Consider the following 25,277-nt stretch of genomic DNA (forward strand, 5'->3'; position numbering starts at 1 on the left):
CCCAAAAACCTCTTACACAAAAGGGATCCAAAGAGGAAATGCAAATGAGAGCGTGGCATATGCAAATGAGCACTCTGTTTGCATTTTCTCTTGTGGAAGAGGCTTGTAGTATAGACATAGCCTTATTTATTCTTGGTTCTGAACTTCCAACACTCCAGTCACTTGAAGAAGAGGGCTGTACCCACAAAAGCTCATGATACCATGTACATGTTTTGTTAGTCTATAAAGTGCTACTAGACTATTTGGTTTTTTTTTAAGTTTTTCCTCTTACAGACTAACTCTCTGAAATTTTCATACTGTCAGTCAATCAGATTTCAATTACTTCAGATCAAAGTAAAGTGTTACTGTCTATGAAAAGCTAAGCTATATTTCAGTAGGAATTTGTTTGTTAAATGTATGAATGTTTGCTATGAAATATCCATTATCTTGTGACTGTGGGGAGGAAAACCCTCAGCTGGAGTAAGTGGTCAAAATTCTACTTTAGCCAACAGAGCTATGACAATTTACACAAGGTCAGGATCTCCCTTTGCACACTGTAACTTTCATGCTGAGAAGCCCCTGAAAAGAGAGGCTTGTCATAGAAACTCTGGTAAGGCTCTTCAATGTAGTGGTACAAATACTGTCATTCGAATGCACTTTCAACACCACAAGCATAGCAAGTGCTGGAGAGAAAAAGAGAGAACTCTGCAAAACCACCTGAGGCTGAAACAGACTTAGCAGGAAATCAAACTTGACCAGTTTTAGCACCTGGTTCTTACAACTGTCAAGTATACTCCATATTCAGAAGTTTTGACACCTCTGCTGCAGACACAGGGGAAAAGGGGATTATGGGCCATGTCCTTTGCATAAAAGACACTTTCCGTGAGGTGCCAAATGCCCTCAACTCCTCTTGGAGGGCTTGTGTAAATGGCTGTAAATCAGATTTAAAGGGATGGATGAGTGTCTATCCACAATCATGTTGGTTTAACTGTAGCCTGAACCTGAATATCTAAACCATAATTGAGCATCCCTTTATGTCCCATGAGCCTAAGTTAGTTGACATGGACTAGCTGCAAGTTTTCAACTACAGTGTAGACATACTCTAGAGCATTTAATCCCCAAGGCAGTGCTGTTTTGGAACTGTTCCTGGGTAGAGCAGTTGCATAGCACGGTATCTACACTTCATGAGGAAATAAACTGCACTGTCAATAGACTAACATGAAGCTGATCACTGAGGAGGACAAGGGAAAAGAACTCAAAATCCTTGGAGAGGAAGTTGAAGAAGAGCTTGCATATTGGAATAACAACAGTAGAGAAGATGAAATGCATCCTTGTTATTGTCATATAAAGTCTGATTAGTTGGACTTTCTGCAGTCAGATGTGTCAATTTAACTCTTGGTCATTATTTTACACAAAGTGAAAATTTTATTGCACATCTTCCCCATGTTAAGTGTGAGAGTTCTGATTTCCTAACACTGATCACAAATAAAACAGTGCTATGGGTTTAGAGCACTGAAGGGTTTTCAAAGACTAAGAACAATACAGCAATGACTTAACATTGTTCTAATTTTTTAAAAGTTACACTGTGTTACCTGTGTCATTTCTGTACTTGCAGGAGGTTGCTGTGCTCTAGCAGATATTGCATCAGAGTACACAGGATTTTCAAAATTCTCACTTTCTCCGCTATTAGATGCTGTAACCTGTTTGCAGAAATTGTTTTAATGGGTTACACAGATCCTAGTAATGATGAGGAAAAGTTAGAACGCAAACAAGAACTGATATAATAATGAAAAAAGAAACTGAAAAAAGAAACAGTGCATAGAAAAGGAACAAGACTTTAAGGAGAACGAAATAAGAAAAGCAACATTCAATTTCTTTCTTACACATGAGGGCTGAGATATATTCACTACACTGGCTCCACTTTCTCTGGTTGCATACATTGGATTTTCAAAAGTGATTGGCTGCTTCCCTGACTCCACTGCAAAGTTTTCATTCTGTGAAAAAAAAAACTTCAATATAATATACAGATAACATAGCCAGCATTTTATAATCTAATCCCTTAGCTCAAGGAGAAATATTTTTATATTTTTGTAAAGTTTTCCATATATTTTGTAAAGTTATATATGAAACTCAGTGTGTAACTTTACCATGCATTATTCCAGTCAATGATTCGTTAATTGTCTATAAGATCACCACTGTGTACAAACGTTCAAAACATGAACACATAATAATGACTCGCAGTCCATTTCATAGCTAGGCAAAAAGTAAACATTTAAATAATTTACTCAAAATGTGTTAAAAAGAGGAAGAAGAAGCTACTCGCCTTCGTGCAGTAATGATGGTTCTTCGAGATGGGTCCCCATGGGTGCTCCACTTATAGTGTCGAACTCGTCCCGGCGCCACTGCTTGGAGGATTTGCATAGCTGTTTTCAGCCGGGTCGTGCCTGCGCGGTGTGCAGCACATGCCGTTTGTGCTCTTTGATCTTCGCGTGCTCTGGCTTACCTGTCAGTTCCTCTCACCGTTCCGCATCTGTAAGGATACAAAAGAAAACAACTCCAGAACAGGGAGGAAGGGTGAGACGTGGAGCACCCACAGGGACCCATCTCGAAGAACCATCGTTACTGCACAAAGGTGAGTAACTTCTTCTTCTTCGAATGCTCCCTGTGGGTGCTCCACTCATGATGACTTCGTAGCAGTACTCGCGTTGCGTTCCCGGAGTTTGGGCCTGTCAATGACTGAAAGTACTGCTGAGGTCACTGAAGACTCGAGCATCCACCACTGCACTATTGCGTAGTAATTCATAAAGGTCAAACTTGAGGACCGTGTGGCTGCCCTGCAGATTTCTGGCAGTGAGACTCCTCTAACAAACGCCGTAGATGTTGCCACTGCCCTGGTGGAGTGTACCCTAGGTATAGTCTGAAGGGGCTTGTTGCGCATCGAGTGACACATGGTGATGCAAGAGACTATGATGTTGGACAGACACTGGGAAGACAATGGATTGCTCTGGGAGTGGTCCGCAATGGATACTATTAGGCAGTCGGTCTTGCGCCAGGTCCACGTTTTATCCATATAGAATGCAAAAGCTCGACGTATGTTGAGGGTATGAAGTAGCGAGTCAAGGCATGCGGCTTCGGGTAAAATGATGGGATCATTGATATAAAACTGTGTTGCAACCTTAGGGATAAAGGCTGGATGGGTACATAATGTGACTGAGTCTTTGGTGAAAATCATGAAGGGTGGTGTTGCCATTAATGCTGCCAGTTTGCTCACCCTACAGGAGGATGTAATTGCCAATAAGAATACCACTTTTGTGTTGAGCATTGATAATGATGTGGTGGCTTGTGGCTCAAAGGGTGGATACATTAATGTGTCAATGACCAAATCCAAGCTCGAAGCGGGGGAGGAGGGTCTTAGTGGGGGTTTGAGGTTAGCTATTCCATTAAGCAGTCTCTTGGTCATGGGATGAGCAAAGATAAGACTGGCCGTCTATGGTAGTATGGAAGGCAGTGATTGCTGAGAGATGAACTCTTGGTGTAGAGACTGAAAGATCTGCCTGGTGTAGGGAAAGGATATAATCTAGGATTTCATGCATTGGTGCCGCGTGTGGCTGGATGCCAATTTTCCCACACCAAGCCACAATCTCCTCCATTTTGCCAGGTAAGCCCTTCTTGTAGTTTGTCTTCTACTGTTCAACAGTACTCTCTTCATTGCGTCTAAACAAAGTTGCTTTTCTATTCTGAACCAGCTATTAGCCACGCTGTCAGGTGGAAGGTCTCTGGTCTGGGGTGTAGAAGAGATCCCTGGTTCTGGGAGAGGAGGTCTGGGAGGAGTGGTAAGGGATGTGGTGGTAATAGAGACATCCTGTGAAGGAATGGGTACTACGGTTCTTTTGCCCAAGCTGGTGCTAAGAGTATGACTCGGGCTGAGACTTCTCTGATTTTCTGTATTACACTTGGAATAAGTACCATTGGTGGGAACACATAGAGGAGAGGTGTTTCCCAATGGACTAACTGTGAATCTCCAAGTGAGCCTTTGCCCATGCCTCCCCTGGAGCAGTAAAGGTGACACTTCCTGTTCCCATAGGTCATGAAGAGGTCTATTTGTGGTGATCCCCAAGCCCAGAAGATGTCCAGGACATTGGGACAGATTTCCCACTCATGCTCTTGAGGGAAAAATCTGCTGAGAGCATCCGCCACGACGTAGGTCGTGCCTGGTAAGTAGAATGCTACCAGGGTGATGTGGTTTCTTACACACCAGTTCCCTAAGCGGACTGCCTGTGCGCAAAGTAATTGGGATCGAGCTCCTCCTTGTCAATTGACATAATACATAGTCGCCAGACTGTGTATTGAAGAAGTCAGGTGACAACCATGGTGTTGCTGTGGCGAAGAGTGCCTTGCTGATGGTGGATTGTTGTGTGACGGTTGTTGGTGCCCACGGTGATGGGAATGTGAACATGAGGAGTACGGAGACTTATGGCGGTGCTCATAATATTGATCCGATGGGTGAAGTGACGAACAGCTGGATGATCTACCACTGGTATATTGCCTTTAGTGACTGACACACAGAGAATAGTGATAGCGTGGTGACCGTCTATATGGTGGAGAGTAGGATCGGTGCCTGTAACAGTCACTGTAACATGGGTGCCCATATGGGGAATACCGTCTGTGATAGAATTGGTGCCTTGGGCTGTGGTGACGGTAGGTATGGTGCAGAGGTGAGGCATACACTGGAGAAGGAGAAGGATCTGGTGAAAATCTTGGAGAAGGGGAGTCCCCTGTGCCCATGTTTTTACTGGTGCGTTTGCTAGAGGCTCTGCATGAGTCATCGTCGGCTCCAGCTCCTGCTCCGGTGCCGGTGTTTCAGTCAGCTGCGGCACCGCTGTATTTGCTGGTGCCGGGGCTCCCTGCGAGTTGGGAGTAGCACGTGGTGCAGGCACCGGTGCTTGTTGTGCTGCCGGTGCTGGAAGATTTCTCTCCGGTGCCACTGCTGCCCGCACAGGTATCTCCTGCTCCGGTGCTGCTTTCAGTGTTAAACGGTGTGGTGCCAGCGTCTTTGTAGTATGGGTGCCGCTTGTCAGCACTGAGGCTACTTTCGGTGCCGAATAGGATCTGTCGGACACCGCAGCCTTCCTCACTTTAGTCCCCAGCCCAGATGCTGAGGGTCGCAGGACAAAGCAAGAGGGTCCTGGTTTATCTCCCCCCGTTCTCTCAGGTGGGAGTGATTTGGCAGGGGAGATCTTTTTTCTTTTTTCTGACAGCAGTTCAAGAGAAGGAATTCTCTTTTTCTGGGTTCCCCCAAGCTGTTCAGCATTCACAACATTGGGGTTCAGCACCTTGTCCAGGAGAAGCATTTTCATAGAATCATAAAATACTAGGACTGGAAGGGACCTCGAGATGTCATTGAGTCAAGTCCCCTAACCTTCACCGCAGGACCAAATACTGTCTAGACCATCCCTGATAGACATTTATCTAACCTACTCTTAAATATCTCCAGAGATGGAGATTCCACAACTTCCCTGGGCAATTTATTCCAGTGTTTGACTACCCTGACAGTTAGGAACTTTTTCCTAATGTCCAACCTAAACATCCCTTGCTGCAGTTTAAGACCATTGCGTCTCGTTCTATCCTCAGAGGCAAAGATGAATAAGTTTTCCCCCTCCTCCTTATGACCCTTTTAGATACCTGAAAACGGCTATCATGTCCCCCCTCAATCTTCTCTTTTCTAAACTAAACAAACCCAATTCTTTTAGCCTTCCTTCATAGGTCATGTTCTCTAGACTTTTAATCATTCTTGTTGCTCTTTTCTGGACCCTCTCCAATTTCTCCACATCTTTCTTGAAATGTGGTGCCCAGAACTGGACAAAATACTCCAAGGGTATGTCTACACTACCACCCTAGTTCGAACTAGGGTGGTTAATGTAGTCATTCGAAGTTGCAAATGAAGCCCGGGATTTAAATATCCCGGGCTTCATTTGCATCTTGCCGGGCGCCGCCATTTTTAAATCCCCGTTAGTGCAGACTCCGTGCCCGAGGCTACATGCGGCACGGAGTAGGTAGTTTGAATTAGGCTAATTCGAACTACCGGTACACCGGTATTAGAAAGCCTAATTCGAACTACCTACTCCGTGCCGCGTGTAGCCGTGGGCACGGAGTCCGCACTAACGGGGATTTAAAAATGGCGGCGCCCGGCAAGATGCAAATGAAGCCCGGGATATTTAAATCCTGGGCTTCATTTGCAACTTCGAATGACTACATTAACCACCCTAGTTCGAACTAGGGTGGTAGTGTAGACATACCCCAACTGAGGCCTAACTAGCGCAGAGTAGAGCGGAAGAATGACTTCTCATGTCTTGCTCACAACACACCTGTTAATGCATCCCAGAATCATGTTTGCTTTTTTTGCAACAGTATCACACTGCTGACTCATATTCAACTTGTGGTCCACTATAATCCCTAGATCCCTTTCTGCCGTACTCTTTCCTAGACAGTCGCTTCCCATTCTGTATGTGTGAACTGATTGTTCCTTCCTAAGTGGAGCACTTTGCATTTGTCTTTATTAAACTGTTTACCTCAGACCATTTCTCTAATTTGTCCAGATCATTTTGAATTATGACCCTATCCTCCTGAGCAGTCGCAATCCCACCTAGCTTGGTATCATCTGCAAACTTAATAAGTATATTTTCTATGCCAATATCTAAATCATTGATGAAGATATTGAACAGAGCCGGTCCCAAAACAGACCCCTGCGGAACCCCACTTATACCTTTCCAGCAGGATTGAGAACCATTAATAACTATTCTCTGAGAATGGTTATCCAGCCAGTTATGCACCCACCTTATAGTAGCCCCATCTAAGTTGTATTTGCCTAGTTTATTGATAAGAATATCATGCGAGACCATATCAAATGCCTTACTAAAGTCTAGGTATACCACATCCACCGCTTCTCCCTTATCCACAAGACTTGTTATCCTATCAAGGAAAGCTATCAGATTGGTTTGACATGATTTCATAGAATCATAGAACCATAGACCTGGAAGAGACCTCAGAAGATCATCAAGTCCAGCCCCCTGCTCTAGGCAGGACCAATCCCAACTAAATCAACCTGGCCAGGGCTTTGTCAAGTCAAGACGTAAACACCTCTAGGGATGGAGACTCCACTACTTCCCTTGATAACCCATTCCAGTGCTTCACTACCCTCCTAGTGAAAAAGTTTTTCCTAATATCCAACCTGGACCTCTCCCGCCACAACTTGAGACCGTTGCTCCTTGTTCTGCCATCTCTCACTACTGAGAACAGCCTCTCTCCATTCTCTTTGGAACCTCCCTTCAGGAAGTTGAAGGCTGCTGTCAAATCCCCCCTCACTCTTTACTTCTGCAGACTAAACAGACCCAACTCCCTCAGCCTCTCCTCATAAGTCACATGCTCCAGCCCTCCGCTGGACCCTCTCCAATGCATCCACATCCTTTTTGTAGTGGGGGGCCCAGAACTGGACACAATACTCCAGATGTGGCCTCACCAAAGCCAAATAAAGGGGAATAATGACATCTCTGGATCTGCTGGCAATGCTCCTCTTAATGCAACCTAATATGCCATTAGCCTTGTTGGCTACAAGGACACACTGTTGACTCATATCCAGCTTCTCATCCATTGTAACCCCCAGGTCCTTTCCTGCAGAACTACTACTTAACTGGTTGGTCCCCAGCTTGTAACTATGCTTGGGATTCTTCCGTCCCAAGTGCAGGACTCTGCACTTGTCCTTGTTGAACCTCATCAGATTTCTTGTGGCCCTATCCTCCAATTTGTCTAAGTCACTATGGACCCTATCTCTGCCCTCAAGCGTATCTACCTCTTCCCCTAACTTAGAGTCATCCACAAACTTGCTGAGGGTGCAATCCATCCCCTCATCCAGGTCATTAATAGAGATATTGAACAAAACCGGTCCTAGAACCGAAACTTGGGGCACTCCGCTAGAAACCGACCGCCATCCTGACATCGAGCCATTGATCACTACCCGCTGGGCCTGGCCTTCTAGCCATCTTTCTATCCATCTTACTGTCCATTTATCAAAAGCCTTGCAAAAGTCAAGGTATATCACCTCCACTGACTTTCCCATGTCCACAGAGCCAGTTACCTCATCATAAAAGCTAATCAGATTGGTCAGGCATGACTTGCCCTTTGTGAATCCATGATGACTATTCCTAATCACTTTCCTCTCTTCCAAGTACCTCAAAATGGATTCCTTAAGGATCCCTTCCATGATTTTTCCAGGAACCGAGGTAAGACTGACTGGCCTATGCTTCCCTGGATCGTCCTTCTTCCCTTTTTTGAAGATGGGCACTACATTTGCCTTTTTCCAATCATCCGGGATTTCTCCCGATCTCCACGACTTTTCAAAGATAATGGCCAAAGGCCCCTAGATGACATTTGCCAACTCCCTCAGTACCCTCCGATTAAGTCCGGACCCATGGATTTGTGTACGTTTAGCTTTTCTAAATAGTTCCTAACCTGTTCTTTACCCACCACGGGCTATCCATCTTCATCCCATCTTGCGTCACTTAGCGTAGTTTGTTCTTTACAAATCCATGCTCGCTGTTCCCTATCACCTTGACACCTTCCAAGTGTTTTCAGATGATTTCCTTAATTACTTGCTCCATTATCTTCCCTGGCACAGAAGTTAAACTTCAGTTTCCTGGGTTGTTCTTATTTCCCTTTTTATAAATGGGCACTATATTTGCCCTTTTCCAATCTTCTGGAATCTCTCCTGTCTCCCATGATTTTCCAAAGATTATAGCTAGAGGCTCAGATACCTCCTCCATCAGCTCCTTGAGTATTGTGGGATGCATTTCATCAGGCCCTGGTGACTTGCAGGCATCTAACTTTTCTAGGTGATTTAGAAGATAAAATAAAAAAAGAACAAGTTTAAAAAACTACCCCCTTCCCACTAGCACATTCACTATGTTAGGCATTCCTTCAGACTTCTCGGTGAAGACTGAAACAAAGAAGTCATTAAGCATCTCTGCCATTTCCAAGTTTCCTGTTACCGTTTCTCCCTCCTCACTGACCAGTGGGTCTACCCTGTCCTTGGTCTTCCTCTTGCTTCTAATGTATTTATAAAAAGTCTTCTTGTTTCCCTTTATTCCCGTAGCTAGTTTGAGCTCATTTTATGCCTTTGCCTTTCTTATCTTGCTCCTGCATTCCTGTGTTGTTTGCCTATATTCATCCTTTGTAATTTGTCCTACTTTCCATTTTTTATATGACTCCTTTTTTATTTTTAGATCATGCAAGATCTCGTGGTTAAGCCAAGGCAATCTTTTGCCACACTTTCTAGCTTTCCAATGCAGCGGAATAGCTTGCTTTTGGGCCCTTAACAATGTCCCTCTGAAAAACTGCCAACTCTCCTCAGTTGTTTTTCCCCTCAGTCTTGATTCCCATGGGACCTTAAATTAAAATTTTATAAATTAATGGAGATTGCCTATCTCCTAGATCTGGAAGGGCTTGAAAGGTCATTGAATCCAGTCCCCTGCTTTCACAGCAGCACCAAGTACCATCCCTGACAAATTTTTGCCCCAAATCCCTAAATGGCCTCCACAAGGATTGAACTTACAACCCTGAGTTTAGCAGGTCAATGCTCAAACCACTGAGCTATCCCTCCCTCCAATAGCTAAGCTTACCAAAATCCACCTTCCTGAAATCCATTGTTTCTGTTTTGCTGTTCTCCTTTCTACCTGCCTTAGAATTGTGAACTCTATGATTTCATGATCACTTTCACCCACGCTGCCTTCCACTTTCAAATTCTCAACCAGTTCCTCCCTATTTGTTAGGATCAAATTTTGAGGCGCATTTCCCTGTCTCGGTGAGTGCGGGCTGTCATTTTTGAGCAGTGCCCACATTTATGGGGGATGTGGTTCTCCCCTAAACAGCGTATACACGCTGAATGCCCATCCGAAACTGGCATGGGCTTGCTGCATTGGCACACTTTTTAAAACCTGAAGATCCTGGCATGACTGGGTTAAATCTTTTCTTCTTAAAGAAAAACTTGTTTGGTAATCCCATGTGGCTTAGCTGTTAGTCAGTGACAGCAGGAAGCCATGGCTTCAACAAAGAGCTACCAAGACTCTTTCCTTCTTGTTTTGTTTTGTTTAGATAAGAGAAGAACAGTGAACTAAAGGGGCTAACTATTTACAATTAACTAATTACAGATCCCCTGAGGGATAGGAGAACTGCTGAAGGGATGAGAGACATTGAAGCTCCATCTGCAGCCAGGGACAATTGAGAGGAACTGACAGGTAAGCCAGGTGCACGCGAAGATCAAAGAGCATGAATGGCGCATACTGCACACTGCGCAGGCGTGACCCGGCTGAAAACAGCTATGCAAAGCCTCCGAGCTGCGGCGCCGGGATGAGCCTGACACCATGAGTGGAGCACCCACGGGGACCACTCAAAGAAGAAGGAAGATTTCCATAAATCAAGCCTTCAATAGCAAGGAAATGTCAAAGGAAGCATAATACCAACACAGGTGTTTCACTGTAGAGGCTACAACATAACATACAAATTAATCATTGGTATCTGAAATACTAAAGAATGGGATCAATTCACAGTATCTCATTAGGGAGATTGTTATGTTTTTCTTTTGATCATTTAAAAACCTATGAATTATGTTAGAAATAAATCATTTTGCATAAACATATTGAAGCTGCTTCACACTTTCTGTGCCAGACCTGAGCAGTGGCTGTGGTGCTCTGTGTAGATGGATAAAGATGCTGACAGAAATAGTTTAATGTTTGGCTAACTGAGTGCTGGGCTAGTCTAGAGCAACGTGAAGGTCTCTCTTAAATGACACTGACTGCCAATGACCCCTCCTTTCCTTTCTTCCTCCCTCCCTCCCTTCCACCATCACCCATAGGGTATGGCTACACTAGCCTCCCTAGTTCGAACTAGGGTGGCTAATGTAGTCATTCGAAGTTGCAAATGAAGCCCGGGATTAAAATATCCCGGGCTTCTATTGCATGTTCCCGGGCACCGCCATTTTTAAATGTCCGGTAGCTCGAACTACCTGCCCGCGGCTACATGCGGCACAGGCTAGGTAGTTCAAATTAACACTCTTAATTCGAACTACCGTTACTCCTCAAGAGTGTTAATTCGAACTACCTAGCCCGTGCCACGTGTAGCCAAGGGCAGGTAGTTCGAGCTACCGGGCATTTAAAAATGGCGGCGCCTGGGAACATGCAAATGAAGCCCGGGATATTTAAATCCCAGGCTTCATTTGTAAGTTCAAATGACTACAATAGCCACCCTAGTTCCAAATAGGGTGGCTAGTGTAGCCATACCCATACTTAGTAGCTACCTGTCCTTTCTGGGCACGGGGACAGGGCATTTGTGAAAGGCACAGGAGGAGCGGCAGTACATAAGCCTGAGTTCACACAACAGACTCACTGTGTCAGCAGTTAACAAGCTCTGCTCTATGTTCGGATGTACCAACCCCACACTGGGCCTGCAGGAAAATGAGAGACTGTGGGTACAATCAGTCTCACATCTGCAGCAAGTGTCAAACCTGGAGTGAGAAGTTTAAAAAGCTGAATCTGGCCTTTTTACATCTGCAACAGAGAGCCAAAGGGGAACTGGTAAGCAAAGGCAGGAAGTGAGCCCAGACAGGGTTCTGCTTGCTGGTAGAGGGACCCACAGGGAGCAATTCATAGTTTTACCATGTAAGCCTCAAACAGTGGTGCTATCTCTCAGACATGGAAATATGTTGGCCTGGATAAAATCTAACATGTCTCAAAAACTGACAGAAACATCAGTGAATTCCAAAAGTTAACAATTTGCTCCACAAAGTCCCATTTCCTGTAACTGGTTCTGAATATTATGTCTGAATTTCAGTTATGTATAATATTACTGCGAAAGGAAGGTGGAGTCCTTTATAACTTGCATATTTTGACTTGTTCCATGACATGCCTGAGTATACAAAGACCTTTGCAGGGAGATCTAGTAATATCTGCAGAATTACAGGACTGAAGTGCCCATTCATTCCCTGATCATATGTTGAAGTACTTTCGGAGTGATTAATTTAATTTCTGACACATAAATCCTGAGAAATATTATCTTAGAGAACAGACTTTGTTTTCACTTCTTTAGAGAAATCTAATTCAATATTCACTTCTTGGTTTATAGTGAATTTATAATCTCATTGTCTTTTTGCAAAAGATGCTTCCATTTGTCACACAAAACAGCCACAAAACAAGGGAAAATGTTAAAAGATGATTTTAGAATTAAGTCATACCATCTGCATTGCTTTGTCTATCGCAGAATCAGCTCCAAAACCAGACACACCGATGTCCATACTCACATCCGCTCCAGATCGGAAGGTCACTCCATTGCCATTTTCAGAGGACTTTACAAGACTGCTTAAGCTTCAAAAATTAAAAAAAAAAATTATTTGGACAGTAACCATTTAAATCAAATGTTTGTGATTGTTGCTAGGAAATTTTAAACTTATTCTTTCCATGGGCCACTTCCAAAAGCCTTACTCTTCACTTCAATGAACCACTTTTTGAATATCCCGGGAGTTCTGGCCAAATAAAGAGTAAGAACTTCAGCATTTTATGTTATAAAAAAAAGTATGCTGACTATAGTCTGGTTACAGGCCGTCTTCACTATAAGTCCAAGATACATTCCAAAAAACTTGGACCTATAGCAAAACAACTTAAAGTGGGGAATTTTTTTCCCACGGCTGACTTCCATTACCGCAAATTAGTTGGATTTTTTGTGAGACTTAAGAGCAGTGAATGGGAGGACTTGTAATGCATCAGTTCCTACATGTGTCAATGACTTTAGTGCAGAACGGATGTATACTGGGGCGACTTATAGCAGGGACACCCAGTAGTCTCATTTTCAATTTTGTTTCCCTGACAAATTCATAAATCCATTGTCTTTTAAAAACATTTTACTGTTCAGTAGTATAAATATTAATAAATACTTAGGGACAGATTTCCACAGGGCAAAAGTCCAAAGCATACAAAAAATGTCCTTAAAATTGCATAATTGGAGGATAAAATTTCAGCAATTGTGTATATAAATAGTTATTTGCATTCAAACAATATAAGTTCCTCATCAGTATTTCCACGTAAATGCCCAATTTGCACATGAATTGTGGTAACTGCAGGTATAATTTAGGTTTGCAATTGTATGAGCAATGTTAGAAATCAGAGGAAGAGTATCAGTTTAAGTAATATGAACTGTGGCCTTACATGTGAAGATCTTAGCAGTGGTCAAAAACAGGACTTTCAGCATCTAAAACAGGCCTTCACTGTAGAGTTAACTCAGGTTATCTACAGTCGAGTTAAGGTACAGCTACACAGTAGTGTTATTTCGGAAAAACTGATATTTTGAAATAACATGGCTGCTATGTAATCTACATAGCAGTCCTTATTTTGAAATAATGTTGAGCTGAATGACTTCTTACTTCGACTCCTGTAACCCACATTTTATGAAGAGTAAGAGAAGTCGAAGAAAGAGTGTTCTTCTTTTGACTTCCTGCTGTGTAGACAGTGCCAAAAACCCAATTAAGCTATTTCGACTTCAGCAACGCAATTGATGTAACTGAAGTTACATATCTTAATTCGACTTTTGCTCTGCAGTATATATGTGCCCTTAGTTCTCTCAAGTTAACCTGACTTGAGAGAGAGTACCAACACTACTACATAACACTGCAGATGCTGACCTGCCAACATTCCCACTTTCACTGGGAACATCCCAGAATCATGCCCTACTTCCCAGAGGCTAATTCAGCCACACAGAGATTTTGATCATGAACAGTCTGGCATGGCAGCAGAGCTAAGACAGACTTTCCTTATACTCAGTAGCACACAGAGATCCCGTGACCCCCCTGCCTAGAAGCCACTGTCAGAGGGATGTGCTGATCACTTTTGGGAGCTGCCTGGGGTAAGTGCCATCCTTCTCCCACACCCTAACCCCCTGCTCAGAGTCCACACTCAAACTCCTTTCTACAGTCCAAACACCCTCCTGAATTCCAACCCTCCCTCCTGAATTCCAACCCTCCCTCCCAGCCCAGAGCCTGCACCTCACACCCAAACTCCCTCCCAGAGTCTGACTCCTCATATCCTCCCACACGCAAACTCCCTCCCAGATATTGCATGCTCCAACCCCTTGGCACAGCTTGGTGAAAGTGAGTGAGGGTGGGTGAGAGTAAGCAACAGAGGAAAAGGGAAAGGAGTGAGCAGGGGTCAGGGCCTTGGAGAAGGGACAGGACAGGGGTGGGGCAAGGGTCTTTGGGCTTGCATAATTAGACAGTTAGTAACCCTACCTCACTCATGTGCGGCAAAAAGACTTTGGGGGTATATCACATGGTTCTTTGTGCAGCAGTAAGCCGAACTTCTCTATGAATCCTTTTTTGAATGTACTGTGGGACAGCTTGTCTGTCCTATCAAGGGGATTGCCAGAAGGCATTGGAAAACTAGCAGCCCACAAGTGGTGCCAGATTAGGTCCATATTGCAAAGTGGTTGTGAAACACTGATGAATTGTTTTACCTGCAGCTCTAGACTATAACCTCTGATGTGCTAGTCAGTTCAAATTAAAAACATCACCACGCTCCAAATAAGGATTTTTGTGTGTGGACTGGATTAAAATTAGTAGCAACATTGAAGTTATAATTCAAATTCACTTTACAGTGAGCTAAAAGAGAATTTTGTAATTTCTGTAACCACCAACAGAAGACATCACCACATGCACTGAGACTAGGGATGTTAGATAATGGGTAATAAAATAGTCGACTAACCGCATGAATTCTTACTGGTTAGTCGACTGTTCTATATTCTGTTCTGTAGTTCTGTCTGTGGGAAGTTCGGAACCCTGCAGACAGGGGCTGCTTCTGGGAACCAGCCTCTGTCTTCAGAGGGCCCAGGCTGCATCCCAAAGAGCAGCAGCTTCTGTCTGTGGTGAGCCAGGGACCACTGCCAGCAGGGGCTGCTGCATGAAGCAGCCTCTGTCCATGCAGCGCCAGGGCCCACAACCAGCAGGGGCTGCTGCTATGAAGGCGCCTCTGCCCACAGGGAGTCAGGGCCTGCCACGGGCAGAGGCTGCTTCGCAGCAGCCTCCTCTGCCCCCTCCCGCACTGCTGCCTCTGATAGAGCAGCAAAGGGGGGGGGGGAATGCGAGTAGTCAACTAGATTAACTGATAAGCCTAGGTATCTTGGTTAATCATTTACTTGACTACTCGTTCACATCCTGAGACACTGTAGTATATAGGGAGCGCCTCTTAAGGAGAAGTTGGACAATGACAGACTTTAGCGCTGAGCCATACTCATTGAAAAAGATTTTATAATAAGAACCAGTAGTTAGAGGAATAAAGTTTAGAACTTTGAATTCAGTGAGCTCTATTTTCATGGAAATTGATACTGGTAAAAGTCAGGTGTTTTTAAATTTTCACTTACATGACCATTTCCATGAAACAGTGCAGAAAGAGACTATTACCATCAGCAATCAATAGTTAGAACTCTAATATCCTCTCTCTCAGGGATGGTCTACAACAGTTTTTGCCCTCATTTAACTGTATCAGGTCAAAAACCAATATAATTAAATTAGTGTACCAGTAATCACTATTGTGGGTGCAGTTATAATAGATACATAAGAGTGCTTGTTTTGGCATACCAATATAAACACTTTTTAAAGTGTGTAACTAGGTCTGAGTCCACAAGATAGGTCACACTGAGTTTGTTGTTGTTTTTTAATTAGAATGGTTTGGAATCCACTCTCCCACAAATTTGTGTATGCACATACACACAAATTTGATCTGCAGCTGAAAGCTGAATGTATTATTTCTCACCCCATACTTTAAGAACCAACTTTAAGTTTGAAAGCAAAATATAGTGACTGTTTTAAATAAAAGATATTTTCAAATAAATGTTTAAAAACCTGCTTATGCTCTGACCCCCTTCCTTTTTATAAGTATTTTCTTCATTTCCCTTCTTTCACTTTAAAATGTCAAACTTTTTTACAAAACAATAATTCATGAAGTTGAGTTTCACTGGATTGCTGTGCTTCTCAGCGAGCTTATATAGGTCTTCTGCCTCACAAACACGAAACGTGAGTATTTGGCCTATCTGCACCTGATAAGTCACATGCAGGCCAGTACAACATTAACTATTAGAAGACAGAGTTCTTCCGTAAAGAGTTTCTATATCTAACTTGCCTGAGTTGTAGTCTTACAACTTTTGATAAAGTAGCTGAAATAAGCATATTTATCCATCCGTCTTTCATGTAACTCTGAACTGACTACCCAGTCTAATATCTAGTTTAAAAGCATGCTGTATTTATTTATCTGAAATTTATTTATCTGAAAACTAGTTGCAGAGTGGTGTGACAATATCTTAAATCTTCATAGCAAGGTGTGACCAGCTTTGTTATTAACCGGAAGAAGAAATCTTTAGGAATTTCTTGAACCCTGCACTTCCCTTGTGTCTGTAGAACTAGTATATAGTAGACATATACCCTAAGAAACATTCAGCCACAAATATAAATATCTTCAACACAGACTCTCAACAACCTGACTTATGAAACATACCTGGGTAGTTTGGGAAGTGCTGGTAAGAGGGAGCCTGTCCGTCTGTAGTTAAAGAACCCTCCAACGGCCAACGCTCCAATTATTATTATTAGAATGACTGTCAGCAACACTGCTACTGCTGCTATCAGAGAAAGAAGAGTAAGTAAATATTAAAACAAGCATGTCTCAAAGTTAAAAAGAGCCCTATTGGAAGTATAAAGTTGACCTTATGCTGACATTACACATGACTTAGCTCAGTTATCAAGTTTAATATATACTCGAGGCTTACTTGTTCCAGGAGGCACTCCTTTTGACAATCCTATTTCACAATAATTTCCCATGTAGCCATTAGAACACCTGGGAATATAAGAAGATAGTTTGACTGTCTGTCTTTTATTAAGTCTAGTGGGTAAGCTTTATTACTATATTTTGTAATGTTTACTGCCAGGCAGTAGAGTTCAATTCACTTAGTAATTATATGTTTCACTGACAGTAAAGAGAATATGTCTGTTATCTGCTTAGAAATAGACAGATAGTAATGCTGAGTCAGAAGCTAGAGAAATTAGTTTGGAGACTTGGTTTCCATGGAGCACGAGTGGCACCTGCTGGCTCATTCCTCTGTGCATTTACAGTCCTTTCCCGCTTTTCAACCAGATTTGCAGTTTATAGTAGCTTGTACTAGAACTGAACCCTCACCTGATGCTCAGTCTGCACACTCTGACCTACAACCACTGCAATATTGACTTACTTGCATTTGGGAAGATCATTTTCATCAATATAGCATGTTCCTCCATACATACACCTACATGCTGGTGGCATTGTTGGAGGGGATTCAATGGCTGCAGAAATGGAAAGCCATGCATGTGTTAATAAGCCATACTCAGCAAAGCATATGGTACCATGCAATTTTTAAAAATTTACTGTCAGGCCCAAATTTCAACCAGGCTTGTAATTATGTGCATGCAACTATCCAAATTCAGTATGTGCTGACATTTTCAAATTCAAACTTAGAGTACGTCTAGACTACATGCCTCTGTCGCCACAGGCATGTAGATTAGGCTACCAGACACAGTAAAATGAAGCGGCGATTTAAATAATCGCCGCTTCATTTAAATTTACATGGCTGCCGCGCTGAGCCGACAAACAGCTGATCAGCGGTTTGTCGGCTCAGCGCGGCAGCCATGTAAATTTAAATGAAGCGGCGATTATTTAAATCGCCGCTTCATTTTACTGTGTCTGGTAGCCTAATCTACATGCCTCTGGCGACAGAGGCATGTAGTCTAGACGTACCCTCAGATGCAGCTTTTTAAAAATATTGCTCTTAATGACAGAGATGTAGGCCATTACTGTATTTACTGCCTGCCAAAATACAGTTTTGAATCCAGGTAAAACTTCTGTTCTTGCAAAATAAGGGGATCTTCAGTAAAAATGGATCAGCAACATTAAGAAAAGTGGAGATTTCAACATTTTCCCTGTTATATGCAATGAAGATATGTAATGCAAATTGTTGGACATTGCATTATGTGCTTCCAACACTGGAAAGTAGAAAGTTACAGACATAGCAAGGCTAGGTAAAGCCAATTTTCTGTTCCCTGTCTCCAGGGCTCAAAATTCAGAATGCAACATTATTACACTTCCTCTGTCCCAAGCTCATCTTAGTCCCATAGGGACGGTCATTAAGTGATTTCTACAGAAAAGATGCCATTTATTTTTGGAGAGAATGAGGGCAATAGTGGATGGAAATATGCTTTTAAAGAAGAGGCAGGAACCTCTACTCCTAATTAGGAGCACACTGGAGTCTATTAAATATCATGCTAGTGTTTCAATCATTTTTCAGGTACCTCCTTAGGCTGCAATATTTCTTGACTTGAACCACAAACACATCAATATAATACTGGATTAGTACTTTTTTTAAAAAAAGAGAAACCTACAGAAATTCTTAAGATGTTTTGATATTGAAACAAATTAAGATCTTCAAAAAGAGAGTATGGTTCTGTAAAGTATAATTTAATGGCTGTAACTAGAATTTCAAGAAATATATACCCTAAAAAGCATGGTACAAATATTATGGAAAAGGTCTGAATTCTTTATGCTTTTACAGTCTATAAGTGAAAGATGCATTTTGGCTCGCTCTTCTTTACACTTACAATCTAGATATAGTATATGGACCATAAAAGTTTTGCCTATCAGAAATCACAACATGTACATTCCTGAAACCTTTATTTAAGTAAAACTCCTACTCATGAGCTTAAATAGGGATCCCAGATTTGGAGCTACGGCTCTGCTTCCAACTAGAGGCCTTAATTTGAGGGAAATGGTAAAAACAAACAAAATTATATCTTACAGATATGATAATTAAATATTTAAGCCCCACTGTATATACTTAGGTATTAAAGCTTAAGATAAAATTCTAAATACAAATAGAATATAGAGAGTTTCTGGGCTCAATATTGTAAAATGTGTTTTATTGTGCAATTATTTTTTTCCAAAATAAAATCTTGACCTGTTTTTCTTCATTCCTAGCCAGATTATTCAAAGCAGTTTAATCAAGGGTAACAAATGCAGATGCTGTGAGCAATAAACAGTAAATCACTGTCATAAGATGTAGCTAAAGCAATTTGCAAGGTTGTTGCTTCAAAGTTCAAAACAAACTTGTGCTAGATACTAATGACATGCAGTGATAAATGAAATATCTATTTGGCCTGACTGCAGATGATCCAATACTTAATGTTTAATTAGCATCTTGCGACAATAATAGGCCAAAGTACTGTAGTGTATTGACTAAATGTTTATCAGAGGTGGTATTAGCTTGTGAAATTGTCAAACAGTGATCTGCAAAAAGACTATTACAATTAATAGCAGACAGATTAACTCTTCTTCTATCTTGCCATTTCCATATCAAAGGTTGGCAACTTTTATAGACTTCTTCCAAAACTCATGATTTTACACCTGACTGTCAGACAAAGTGGTGTAACATCCACTGATATACAGTTCATAAACTGGATCTTTGACCTCCCCTTCTGTCATCTTATGTCCATGATCACTGCGAGGGTTTACCAATATAACTCTAGTGTCTCTGCTAGGCATGTACAGACTAATATAGATTAGATCCTACAACTTGTCTTCAATTGGAAAAACTCTCAGTAGGACTTTCACAATCTCATATAGCTGCTTATCACACAGCATCCAGCTATTTGACCATTTTAATATCTTTATTATCAGAGTGCAGAGCATTCTGATTTCTTTTCTTGTGGCTGGCTAAGTCTCTGTTCTATATATTGGGATAGATCAAATTACACTGCCTTTTAACCTTCTGAGTATCTGGTATCAGCTCCCACAATTTGCAGGAATCTGCTTTGTACAATGTTGCTGGGCATGACTCAAGAGGGTACCACTACCAGCAATCACTGACCAAGGAGTTTAAATTATTTCACTCTTTTCATCCAAATTCAGTGTCACAAAGACCACTTTATTACAGATATTGCCCACCAAGGTTCAAATAAGACTAGGATATGTATGCTTCATCTTTTTTTTTTTTTTTTTTTTTTTTGTGATAAGGTGCTATCAACCAGACCATACCACAACCCAGACTCCATGGATATACAAAGAAGAGAACACCTGGAAGCTCAGTTAGCAGCTGAGTAAAATGGCAGCCATCATGCCCATAAATTGAAAGGACTTTCCTTGAATACTGCCCCCATCTTATCTATTGAGGATGGAAAGAGATGGGAGTCTGCTCATGGGCCCCTTGCCTCTCTGTACCCCTGTGAATGGGTATACAATGAAGGTAAAGCTTCCCTGGTGCTCCTGGAAGCACTGTGGGGTCTGGTTGCAATTATATAACAGAGCACTGAATGCTTATATTTTAAAAGTTTGCATTCTATGCCAATTACTTGTAAATGACCTCTAGATGTATTTTGAGCTTTGTGTCCTGTCGCATGTGTACTGTACAAAAATGTTTACTTAGCACCTCAAGAGAAAAAATGCACAGATTTGTAAACATAATCTGCATCTTGTCAAATACCGATTCATATTCCTAGGTTTTTAAGGTTCTATTTACACTAAGGTATACACACAAATAGTTTATAAACAGAATTCAAAAAACTAATTGCCCTTGACATAAACTTGAAGTGTAGTTGATGCCAATCATATCTATTAGCCAGGTCAAAATCCTGGATTGCCTACGTGTTAGCCCAGTTATTGAGTGTTAATAAAGCTCAGTGGGAACTGGATTTTCTGTTTCATGCAAAATTCCATAATTTAAAATTCAAATTCAAAACAGAATGAAACCAAAATTCCAGTTAATCAAAGGAAGAATTTGTTTTAAAGGAATTGTTTTGGGGTTGAAATGTTTTTGATAAAATTGAAGTTTTGTGCTCATTTTGATGTTTAAATCATTATATAATATTATGTAATATTTTTTAAAAATTATATAAAATTTAAAAATATTATATACCACTTTAAAAAATTAACCAAAAAGCCATTTTGAAACAGAAAAGCAATATGCTCTGTTTTAGAAAGGCCAAAAGACAACATTTAGACCTTATCAGAAGGCTCTGTTCTGTTTCCCCATCCCCCGAAAAACTCAAAAGTTTGCCAAAATTAAAATGTTCCTGTGAAACATTTTGCTTTCAACAAAGTGGCATTTTCATACAGAAGAATGTTCCACTACCCATACCAGCTTTAGATTACACTCCATCTGTATCCATGTTTTAACTTGGTACCTTGGCTATAGCTATAATGTACACTGAACTTAACCAAGGCTATAAAGTTTACATCCACATTTGGATCCTAATTTCGCCAAAGTTCAAGGATATAAGGTTCTGGAGTTCTAGCTCAACTCATTCAGGAGAACTTGCCGGGGTCTCTGGAGATAGCAGTGTGTTTAACTAACAGTTTTTATGAACCACAGCCTGTTTCACATATGTATCTGAAACCTGGTGGATTTTATAGGAATGGTGTTGTTATATCCACTTTACAAATGGATAAACTGAAGTACAAAGAAGGGAAGTGACCTGTCCAAAGTGAAAGCAAGTCAGTGATATAACTGACATACTGTATAATTAACATGTCCTGGCTTCAGGGCTCATGGTTTGACCACTGAAACATCTTCTTCCCAGCTTATATTTTTAATTCAAGAATGGCTTTATTGATCGTGGAAAATATATATACATTCCCCCTCCAAATCAGAATGACATATTAAAGGCAAATTCTACTCAGTCAATTGTTCCAGTTGCGGTTGGACAATTCACTCTACCTGCATCACACTCTGTGGTGCTGCCTTCTATAAAACGAGCCCCCTGTGGACAAGCGCAAGTGTATCCCCCTGGTCTCAGCAAGCAGAGATGGCTGCAGACATCTTTACAAGGATTAGGCACTGAAATACAGATGTGACAAAGGTTAACTAGAGAAGCCTTCTAGCTTTATTTCTGAGACTTACAAAAGAGTGGGGGTGCCACCTGTCAATAAAGTAGCTCATAATTGTTATAGTAATACATTCTAAACTGAGTGGTTTTTTTACATGTAAAACAACCTGCATGACATATATAGTGTATTTTATATTCATTATAAGGGCTAAATTACAGCGTGCAGCAGTGTTTCTCAAAGTGGGCTGTGGGCCCACTTTGTGAAAGCTTCAAACAGGCCGCTCCACTTTGGCCAACCAGAGCCAATAAAACCTGGGAGGCTCCGTGGCTGTGGAGCCTTTAGATAAACAAAGCGGAGCGGCCTGTTAGCAGCTTTCTCAAAGTAGGCCCACGATGCACCTTGAGAAACACTACTTTAGAGCCAAGTTCACAAAGAGGTGAAGGAGCAGAGCATCTCCATTGTCTGAGCACTGTGGAGCACACCAACTAAAGGTACAGCTGCAATGCCTGCTTCTTTCTGCTAGCTCCCTGCTGTTGCAGCCCTTCCCTGCTGCAGTGAAGGATTCCAGCAGCGGGGAGAGACTTTGGCACAGGGAGCCAGTAGAAAAATGCTCTGCAGGGGGAGAGGGAAAATGGACTCAGTCATAATGTTGTACCAAATGATTCCAAAAGAGAAATGCTGTGTTTAAACCCTGTTTTATTTTATATGTTCCCCTCTCTGTCTGTCCATCTGCCTGTCTATCTCAGTATCACACTTGTCAATCAGAGTTCTAGCTTTATGCTTTTAGAAATATGTACTTCATGTGCTGAGAGAACTGCCCATTCCCAGACTATTACTTAGCTTCTGAAGACATTGTTTCAGATCTGGGATAGCAGTTTCCAGATAAAAGGAGACAGAACATCCAAGGCAGGTGATTACCTGACAGATTGTATCTATGCTGATGATAGATGCGCACTTGAGTGAGCCAAGGGTTTACAGTCAGCACTTTAACCTTTTCTCCATTTCCAAATTTATCTTCCTTCCAGATTTCACCTCTTTCCTTAGAAATCCAATATAAATGACCTTCAAAGACATCAAGGCTGTACGGACTGCTGACTTCTCAAAAGAACAAAATAATGATCAGTTAGCAAATAATCCCTAGCAGTACTAATGAGCCACCTATTCTTCTTGAATCAAATATTTTATTCATTAGCCACTCACACTGGTATTGCTGAAAATGTCATTGCATGACTAAAAGGAGCAGGCCACGGTACTTGCAAACTGTGTAATAACACACACAAAAAAGCAATAATCCAAACAGCTTGTGCCATATTCTCTCTGTTTTGCTCAAGCAATTTAAATCACAGTGGACCTAATTCTCCATCACCTTGCACAGTCATTTCCACGCATTCATGGCTGGGTCTTAATAAGGTGCTTAATTGGGAGTTGAGGTTTTTTTAAATCTGGAACCAACTGTGAGGTCTGCAGACTTGAAAATTTGGCCATACATTCACATTAATTTTTTAGATCAGGAACATATTATTAACATTCATGTTAATTTCCTACCTCCACGTAATACAATGGCTCTGTCTGTTCCATCTGGTCTCATGGATTCAATAATATTTTCCTTAGAATCACTCCAGTACAGCCTGTCATTGTTGAGATAATCAATAGAAAGGCCTGTGGGCCAGCCAAGGTCTTCAGAAACCAGTGTTTTCCTTTGCTGTCCATCCATCCAGGCACATTCAATCTTTGGCTGCCTCCCCCAGTCAGTCCAATACAAAAGCCTACAAGAGTATAACTAGATTTTAAAATGGTTTAGAATTCAGTGGCTGTGGGTTTTTTTTTTTTTTTTGTCGTCACTGAATAACTAAATTATCAGACCCATTAAATAGGCTGTTTTGTTCCTCCTGAACTGCATATTGGGATGAGGAGAAACATACACAGAGCTCAACTGATAAGCAAATTTTTAGAAATGAATAGAATGGAAAATAAACATGAAAGGAGAGTTTCCGTATTTGGAGCATTCAGTTGGAAAGGGGGCTGCTGCAGAAGCAATGCTAACTTGGTCATTCAGAAAAAAGGTTTTGCAGCTGCCTCCACTGGGTGACATCCTCAACTGATATAACTCAACACAGCTCCTTTGGCTTCAATGGACTTACACCAATTCTCCCCAGCTGAGTGTTTGGCCTGTGACATGCATCACCCACAGTTGTTCAATATGCCAGTGTATTTTATACTGCTTCCCATTTAATATGTAATGAAAACTGCAGCAAAGATAAACAGTGCAGAGCAGCTGCAGTCCTTACTCATACAAGAAGTTGCATTGAATTTAGGGGGACCACCTATGGGCTGCATACTGATGCTATTCCCTGTGAGCAAGGGGATACAGAAAGGATGGGAAGGAACAAGAAGTGGATGGAGATAGGGCTCCACCATCCAGCACACCCTCAGAGCTGGAGAAGCATAAGAGAAGCTGAACCCAAAATGGAGAAAAGTAATTTACTTCTTCCCCTGCAAAGGAAGAGAAGGGGGAAGAACTGCGCTTTGCTGGATCAGACCTTATTTATGTGTCTTATGTAAGTGGTTCCCAACTGCTGGTCTGCGGCCTGCTGGCTGCTGTGCCACGACTCTGGGGGCTGGAACTGGGATATACCACTCAGTGCCTCCCCACCCTCCATGGCTGTTAAGAGAGGTATATCCTGCCCCACCTCTCAGCCAGCCAGCATGGGGCAGGGGCAGGGTCTTTTCAGAGACACAGAAAGAGCAGCCACGACCCGGGCAGCCGTGTTCAACTGGTGGCTGGGAGGCAGTGCATGGCTAGGTGAGGGGGATAGACACTGGGGTAGCTGCAGGGGCAGAGCTAGTGCTGGGGGGCTCTGGAGGTGGAGGGCTCTAAGAGGCAGGGAACTTGCACTGGGGGGCACTGGGGTGTCTGGGGTGGGAAGCTGCCACTGGGAGGCTCTTGGGGTGGGGCTAGTAGTGGGGGAGTGGAGGAAATGCTGGCACTGGAGGGCTCTGGGGATGGGGCTAATATTGGGGGCTGGTATGGGGGTAATTCTGAGGGGGGGTGCAGTGCGGCTCTGGAAGAAGAAGGCTGGCACTGAGGGGGTGTGGTGGTGGGAGATTTTAAGAGGCAGGGGGCTGGCACTGAGGCGTTTGGAATGGGGGAATGGCACTGGGGAACTCTGAGGGTGGGATACTGGCAATGGGGGGGTTAGGTGCAGGGGCTCTGGGGTCAGTGGCTGGCACTAAGGAATAGTGGAGGGGTGGGGGGCTCTAGAGGTTATTTGCATTCAAACAATATAAGTTCCTCATCAGTATTTCCACGTAAATGCCCAATTTGCACATGAATTGTGGTAACTGCAGGTATAATTTAGGTTTGCAATTGTATGA

At 42.3% G+C, this 25,277-nt stretch overlaps 1 protein-coding gene across 3 annotated transcripts in view; it reads right to left on the reverse strand.

The window, feature by feature from the left end:
* The window catches only part of LRP2 (LDL receptor related protein 2), a 220,123-nt gene that overhangs the window by 3,003 nt on the left and 191,843 nt on the right, over positions 1 to 25,277 (reverse strand). The window contains exons 69-77 of one of the 3 annotated variants that reach the window (XM_075933562.1): positions 23,448 to 23,668; positions 22,821 to 22,997; positions 21,793 to 21,912; positions 17,284 to 17,374; positions 16,825 to 16,892; positions 16,557 to 16,677; positions 12,257 to 12,386; positions 1,863 to 1,973; positions 1,572 to 1,679 (exon numbers count right to left, since the gene is read on the reverse strand). In XM_075933562.1, coding sequence (XP_075789677.1) covers positions 1,572 to 1,679; positions 1,863 to 1,973; positions 12,257 to 12,386; positions 16,557 to 16,677; positions 16,825 to 16,892; positions 17,284 to 17,374; positions 21,793 to 21,912; positions 22,821 to 22,997; positions 23,448 to 23,668 — 1,147 coding nt within the window. Of the gene's footprint in view, positions 1 to 1,571; positions 1,680 to 1,862; positions 1,974 to 12,256; positions 12,387 to 16,556; positions 16,678 to 16,824; positions 16,893 to 17,283; positions 17,375 to 21,792; positions 21,913 to 22,820; positions 23,001 to 23,447; positions 23,669 to 25,277 lie in introns of all 3 variants that reach the window. The other 2 variants (XM_075933563.1, XM_075933560.1) reach the window with 2 other exon arrangements.

This window comes from Pelodiscus sinensis, chromosome 7 (assembly GCF_049634645.1).
Source record: "Pelodiscus sinensis isolate JC-2024 chromosome 7, ASM4963464v1, whole genome shotgun sequence".
NCBI classification, from domain to species: Eukaryota; Metazoa; Chordata; order Testudines; family Trionychidae; genus Pelodiscus; species Pelodiscus sinensis.